Source organism: Cajanus cajan, chromosome 6 (assembly GCF_000230855.2).
Source record: "Cajanus cajan strain Asha chromosome 6, NIPB_CcT2T_4, whole genome shotgun sequence".
Taxonomy (NCBI): domain Eukaryota; kingdom Viridiplantae; phylum Streptophyta; class Magnoliopsida; order Fabales; family Fabaceae; genus Cajanus; species Cajanus cajan.
Window position 1 is genome coordinate 59,057,346 of NC_138522.1, and position 7,251 is coordinate 59,064,596.

At 30.2% G+C, this 7,251-nt stretch overlaps 1 protein-coding gene across 1 annotated transcript; it reads right to left on the reverse strand.

Annotated features, from left to right (window-relative positions):
* Positions 1 to 173: 173 nt before the first annotated feature.
* On the reverse strand, positions 174 to 4,904 carry LOC109795670 (kinesin-like protein KIN-14S). The gene is made up of 13 exons (XM_020355159.3): positions 4,713 to 4,904; positions 4,555 to 4,626; positions 4,417 to 4,449; positions 3,968 to 4,113; positions 3,770 to 3,866; positions 3,420 to 3,683; positions 3,039 to 3,318; positions 2,454 to 2,615; positions 1,980 to 2,195; positions 1,863 to 1,900; positions 1,492 to 1,655; positions 1,287 to 1,400; positions 174 to 1,149 (listed from the first exon to the last, which is right to left on the reverse strand). Exons 1-13 carry the CDS (start codon positions 4,717 to 4,719, stop codon positions 415 to 417), a joined length of 2,328 nt encoding a protein of 775 aa, XP_020210748.1. The 5' UTR covers positions 4,720 to 4,904; the 3' UTR covers positions 174 to 414.
* Positions 4,905 to 7,251: the final 2,347 nt, after the last annotated feature.

Here is a 7,251-nt window from a genome sequence, read left to right on the forward strand (position 1 = left end):
AGTAAAATAGATGGAACTAAGTTGACGACACGTTACACTTACAAGGACCAGAACGGGAGGCGGGGGAGATCTTGGCTTTTAAAGATGCACGAATGAGAAAAGGATGAACTAGTGACACATCATAAATTTGCATAACAAGGAACAAAAAACAAGAACGAGTATTAGAAGTATAATAACCAAAGGATATGAATGAAAACTCTATAAAATAAAAGAATTTCAATTTACAAAACCAACACTAAGACTATTAAAAAATTCAACTTGATAAACGAGATTTAGTTCCATACACGATACTATATGCCCTTGTCTAATAAAACAAAGATCATTGCATTTTGGTGGAAGGCCGAGATAGCAAGGGTACTTTCTGCTATTTTTCAGTAATTTTCTTTTGTTAGAGAAAATAAAGATCATTGCATTTCAGTAGAAGGGCTGAGCTGGCTTCACCAACAATGACTTTCTGCTGCTATTTTTCAGGCCTTTCTGCTTAAGAGGAGTCCACACCAAAGGTTTGCGTTGCAATGCAACCACAGTTGAATGCCTAGCCATCTGCGAATCTGCCAGTGTTGGACTGCCCACAAACATACTATTGCTCCTCATTAAAGTTGGTGATGTCTCAACTGAGGTCCTCGTTTCTGGCAATGAGGTAAACAACCTTGAATACCGATTTTTCCTTTGGTTCCTTATCAGTGATTGCTGAGTGGGGGAACGGAGTGGAGCTGTCATATTAGAAGTTGTGACAGGACAAATTGTAGCTACAGAAACTCGCCTTCTAGGTTGAAGAAGGGTCTTTGTTGTTGATGGTGTCATTGATGCGCCTGGGGGTCTTGCAGCAATGGATACCCTTCTTCTTGCTTTAAAAAGGCCTTGTGTATTTGCTGTAGACGTTCTGACAATGTTTTCCTTTGCATCTATGGAAGAGCTGCATGAGGGCCTTCTCTCAGGTGGTGGAGGCAAGAAGTTAGTAATTTTTCTCAGTGGCTGTCTTTTTGAAGGATTTAGTGGCGGCTTGTTTATAGTTTTCTGGGCAACTGGGTGATTTATCGTTGACTCTGACACTGTTGAAGGTGGAGCTGAAACAGAAGCAAACAATCTACTTTCTTGTTTCAGTCTGATTTTTCTCTCCTCTGCTATCTGGTTCTCAAGATCCCGAACCTTTAGGAATTCATCCAAACATTTGACGAGTTACATTTCAAAGTTAATGAATTAACACGGTAGAGACAGATCAGAGAACCTTTATAAAATCAACACCTATAAGTCAATGACATGCACAACATTAGTCATGGTTATACCTTTTCTTGAAGATTTCTGCACATGAGTTCTCTTGTAGCAAGTCTCATTTGCAATGTTTGTACGTTATCTTGTAATTTCCTAGTTTCCTTCTCATCGTGTTTGAGTTTTTCTGCCTGTTTGTGATGAAATTTCCAGTATAAGAATGAAAAATGAGTTATTAACAACTACCATCCCCACCCCTCAAAAGAATAACTCTAAGCATACCATTTGCTTGTACTTGTACAGTTCAGTATGGTCTGTTTGCTTGCGAGCTGGACCACTCTCAATTCCTCGAACACGCGTAGCAAAATTCAGAGAACAAAGTGTCTCTGTTAAGTCTACTGCACTTGGACTTATCTGGACAAACATTAAAGTTTTGCAATCACCCCCTGCATTTCAATCCCAGATCAACATCATAAATATCAGGAAGGAAAAAAAAGAAGAAGAGAAAATGCACATACCAACAGAACTTTTAAATAATAAAACAGCTATGAAATTGTAATCCTAATTAATACTTTTTAATCCAAAGACATAATAATCAGTTATAAAGAGCACCAAATCATTGAGGAGCATAGCGTTGTGAAATGAATCCTCACCTAAAGAGCTCTGGAGCATATGTGTAAGCTTTGAGTTCCTATCTCAAAAAAATAAAAAATAATAATGAGATAAAGAATGATTATGTAGAGGATATATGTTGGAGATTAGAGAAATACCTGTAAGGTATGTGGGCTGATTTGGATGCTAGGGCCGAAATAACATCACCAAGTGCTGATAGAGACTTGTTTATGAATTGAGATTCCTTTAGTCTTTCTCCTTCAGCTTCAGTTTTTCCCACTCGCTCACTGCCAGCTAAGTCTACTAGCCAAAGGTGACTCCTTGTTTTCTGGCCATTGATTAAATTCTCCCCCAGAACAGTCACTCGCAACAAACTGCATGTAAAACAACACCAACCAGGCAACCACCCTTTTTTCATTATCAATGGTGAACAAACAATATCTATTTGCTGGCTTGTCCAATAATTGCAATCAAGCAATTTAATAAATAATTTATGGATCATGCCTCTGTCAACTTTAAACATGTCATTCAAGGAAGATATCTGCTCTACTTATATGTTTGAGATATTTAAGCACTTAAAAATAAAAAAAGTACAAACACAAAATAGTTTATCAAAAAGAAATAAAAAATACCAATGAGAACGACTGCTAAGCTCATTAGCACTAGTGGATCCAACAGATCTGACTCGGTTTCCAGACTTAAGCTTTTCCCAGACATCCTCTGTTCCATAAACACGGGCTTCAACAAGTCCAGGGACTTCTTGGGTTCCATCTGCTGCTTGCTTTATCTCCAACCTACATTTTATTGGATAAAGCTTACAATATGTTTTCCACCTCAGTATTATTACTTGATAAACATTTAAAACATCAAAGCTTCATGCTTAATTGGATTGATGACAGAGGGGGAGGAAAAGATTGAGATTATGTTATGACATAATGTTAGTGGGTTTTAAGTTTTAACTGCTATATGCAAATCCAACCATGCTACAATAGAAGACAGGTGCAGAGATGATTAATTGAAATCACAAAGTTTTTCAGAAAAGTTAATATTTCCTCTAATAGTCATGGATAATTTTATCAGGCATCTCTATCTTGGAAAGAAATGTGTTAGGCACTCGGATTATATTTCATTAGCATCATGTGAAACAGTGAAAAAGTGAAAGTTGTATTTCATTATAAAGCTTTTCAGAGAATAGCTAAAGTTGAATGAAAACTCACTTCTTTATAGGTTCAACTGAATTTTCCACCAATAAATCTCTTATCTTCTCATTGTAAACCTCCAACATGCTAACAAGCAATTCATATTTTATCATGCCTTGTCTCTCTTCAGATATACGAAATAATTCCTCCAGGGTTTTATAGTTAACTCCCCTATGCTCTGGTGTTCCCTCCATAGTAAAAGTCTTGCCAGTTCCAGTTTGACCATATGCAAAAATGCAAACATTGTATCCATCTAATACAGATGTGACGATAGGTTTTGTTTGTTCAAAAACAGTCTCTGCACGTTAAAATAAACCACACTAGTAATCATTAACCAACATATGAAAGAAAACTTCATAAGTTAACATAACCACCAAAATGTTCTAAATTCTTATGTACCTTGGTTATCTTCAGGTCTGAACACATAATCAAATTTAAACTGCTTTTTAGAAGAATCAGTGCAATTAACTTGGAGCTCATCAGGAGATGAATCAAAATTGACAACAGATACTGCTGATCCATTTGCAATTTCACTTTCATTTAATGGTCTGCATCTGCAGAAAACTCGGATATTCCCCTTTAGTTCAATCACTTCATTGTATAGCTGTCTACGCTCAGATGATTCCTTCAAGTACTTTCTTTTCAAAACTTCATATTTAGCACCTAGTGACAAACAATAAAGATGAAAACCTAATATCAGAAGGAGACAGATATTATTTCTCAATTTTAGGTTTATGCTAGAGCCTTACCAAGAAACTGAACAGACTTTAAAACATCTTGGCCTGGAAATGACTCAGTTGTGAGTTTCACTTGATCAGATAGGGCCACATGTTGTTTCTTCAAATTCTGATACATGAAGAAAAAAACCAACATCAACAAAAACAATAATCCGGAAGAAATTTGATTCTTTTGTTTCATCATACCATCAACCAACATTTAAAATTTACCTGAACTTTGGTACTCAAGTCAAGGATTTTCTTCAATATTGGGAGTGTATGACCCTTATCAGGAGAACATTCATCAATTCCATTGGAGATGCTATTCTCATCCATTTTGTCAAAGGTCTCATTGTTCAGTTCTGCTAATGCATTATCTGGTGATAGAACAAAATCCATCAGACGACAGAGGCAAAACCGAAACCAGCTTTGTAAGATAGTAATATTTTACTTTCTTAATATTTGGGATAAAAAATCAAATATAAACCACGAATCACATTCTCTTTGTAAAACACACTAGGTTTTAAATTTCAATTGCACAAAATGAATGCCTATATAAAAACAGAAATTGAATTGAAAATTTTGAACAATTATAATAACAGTAAAAGAAATAATCTTGAAGAGAAATAATCTTGTAAATGTATGTCATAAAAGCACAAAGTGATATCAAGAAGACAAACCTATCTCACAATCTGCTACGCTTGTCTGTGAATCTGATGAAATTAAAAAGCATAATCCAACAATTACTAATGCATTTTTTCAGTAATTTTCAAAATCTAAATAAAAGAGCCAATATAATAAGAAGAAAGAATGGAAACCTGAGGACGGCTTCGAATTACAGTGAATAACGAATCGATTGAACTTTTCTGTGAGCATCTCGATTATTTGATCTGCAAGAATCGCGTTAAATGTTAAATTTCGTCCTAGACAAAGAGAAATGAGAAGAAAGAATGGAAATGAGGGATAGAGCAAGCACCATCCATGGCAACGTAAATCTTGAAAGAGAGAAGAATGTAAATGTCGAAACCTTGAAGCTTAAAAAGAAGAAAAAAGAAAGAAAGATGAGATTTCGGAGACGAAGAAGGGACAGAGAGAGAGACAAAGTTTGGTGTTAAATGGTTAAACTTGAAAGCGAAGTGAGGGTTTGAATTTTGGGATCGGACACTGAAGGCAGCTTGTTTTCTAACGGCTAGTCATACTAACAAATAATTTGGGCTTGGGCCTCCTATTGAAATGCCCTTTTGTTACTTACAGTAATATTTTATTAAGCTCCTTTTTTCTATAAGTACACCTTCTTTTTTTTAAAAATAATTAAATTTTTAAAATATTTTTAATTTTTAATTTTAATTTTTTAATTTACATTTATAATATTTAATTTAGTATTTTTTTTTACACATCTTCCTTCTTTTTTTTCAATTTTTATATGTACTTTCTTACTTTTCTTTCACCTCACATATTTCGGTAGTATGTAAAATTTGAAAGAGAAAAAAAAAAGTACATGAAAAAAAAGAAAAAAGTAGAAAATTAAAAGTTAGAGGTGTAAAATTAGAAAAATTATAAAAAATTACAATATTTTATAATTTTTTTAAAAAAATAAAGGAGGTGTACTTGTAAAATAAAGAAAGTATATATATCATGAGTCTTTTATTAAAACTAGTAGAAAAAAGAAACTTTGTGCTTGTATTGTATTAAAGAAAAAAATAAATAAAAATAAAAAAATAGAAATTACTCATAAAAAAAGTAATTATTGAAAAATAAACAAAAGATAAAATAATCCATGTAAAAATAGAAATCAAAAGTAATTATTAAAAATAATATCTCCTCTATACTATCTTGTATAAAAATTAGTTTTTCTTATACATAATTAGAGTTTTATATCTGATAATAACTCACTCCCACCACCTAAGGCTTGCCACCTATGCAATTCAGTTAGACTAAAGAAATAAGCTTTCTAAATTTTTAAAAGTTGTAATTATATATTTTAAATTTTTACTAAATCAACTTATACATATTAAACACAAATTTTTATATTGAACAATAATATTTTTAAGAATTTTTTTCTATAAAAAGATTTTTAAATATTTTTAATTAATTCAAATTTTATTTATCATAATTATTTTTAAATTAAATTTTTAATATTTTTAAAACAAATTATCAAAAAAATAATAATATTGTGTTATAATATAAATTATTTATCATTAATATAAAATATAATTTATATATTTTAGTATTTATTTATTCAAATTTTAAATATGATTTCTATATTCAAATATAATATTTATTTTATATAATTTAATATAAATTTTAGTTATATAAAAAATATTTAGTTTATGCATTACATATGCTAAAATACTAGTTGAAAAAAATTAAATGATACTAGTTACTATCGCAAGTTCAAAATACAATTAATAACTAAGGATTTTTATCCAATTTAAAAATAAAAACTAAATTATATTTTTAGTCTATCTATTTACTTTTAAGATTCAAGTTAGTTCTACTATTTTCAAAAAATTTAATTTGGTCATTTAATTTTTAAAAAATATTCAATATTATCCTTTTGTCTAAATTGATACTAACATGTCATAAATAGAGATAATAAATTGAATAAAAATTTATATCAACATTTTTTGTATAAATAAATTGATTTTTTTAATCTATTTAATAATATATTTTTATTAGAAAACTCTTTCATTTTGTGATTATTTTTTAATTTCAAGTACTCAATTCGTTAACATTTATGTAAATAAAAGAAAATTAAAATTTATTTAAACAAAAAAAAATGCTAGATAAAATTTTATTCAATTTAATCTTATTATTTTTAAAATGCTCAATTTGATATTCTTATTTTCAAAATGTATTCAATATTATCTTTTATCTAATTTCATTAATAACATTATGTCAATTTGGACAAAAAGACAATATTTAACATATTTTAAAAATTAAAAAAATCAAATTAGACATTTTAAAAATAATAGTACTAATTTAAATCTTAAAAATAAATAAAGAGACTAAAAATATAATTTAATCAAAAATAAAAATTTATGGTAAAAAAATCACAATTATAACTATAGTAACTATAGGTAAGCCAGATATGACATCAAATTCAAATTCAAATTCCTTTTCCTTATTGATATAAACTTTTGAATGTCATTTTGATTATTTTGATTATTCTGATTATTCACCAAATCTTAAGCATAACATTTTTTTCATCCTGAACAATCGTTTTTCACCATTCTCTTGACAGAAAAAAGAATGTTGAATAAATATCAACTGATATTACATGTTGTTTAGCCAGATATTTGTTTCCAAAGTCCAAACGCATGCATTTAAAACGAGAACAAAAAAAGCCAGAAAAAAATACAGCAGAAATCATACTGAGACTTCTAACTTGTCATTGGTTAGATAAACTTGTTTACACATGGAAAACAGGCATGTCGCATTACATAACCTTGTGTACCTTTTCATGAAATGACACCCCTACCCATTCCCCATCCATACTGAAATCACAAAAGATA

Coding starts and splice junctions, on each gene's coding strand:
- LOC109795670 (XM_020355159.3), bottom strand. Junction 2,616..3,038: donor TCAGTTGAACCTATAAAGAA/GTGAGTTTTCAT, acceptor AATAAAATGTAG/GTTGGAGATAAAGCAAGCAG. Junction 2,196..2,453: donor CTTAGCAGTCGTTCTCATTG/GTATTTTTTATT, acceptor TTTTACATGCAG/TTTGTTGCGAGTGACTGTTC.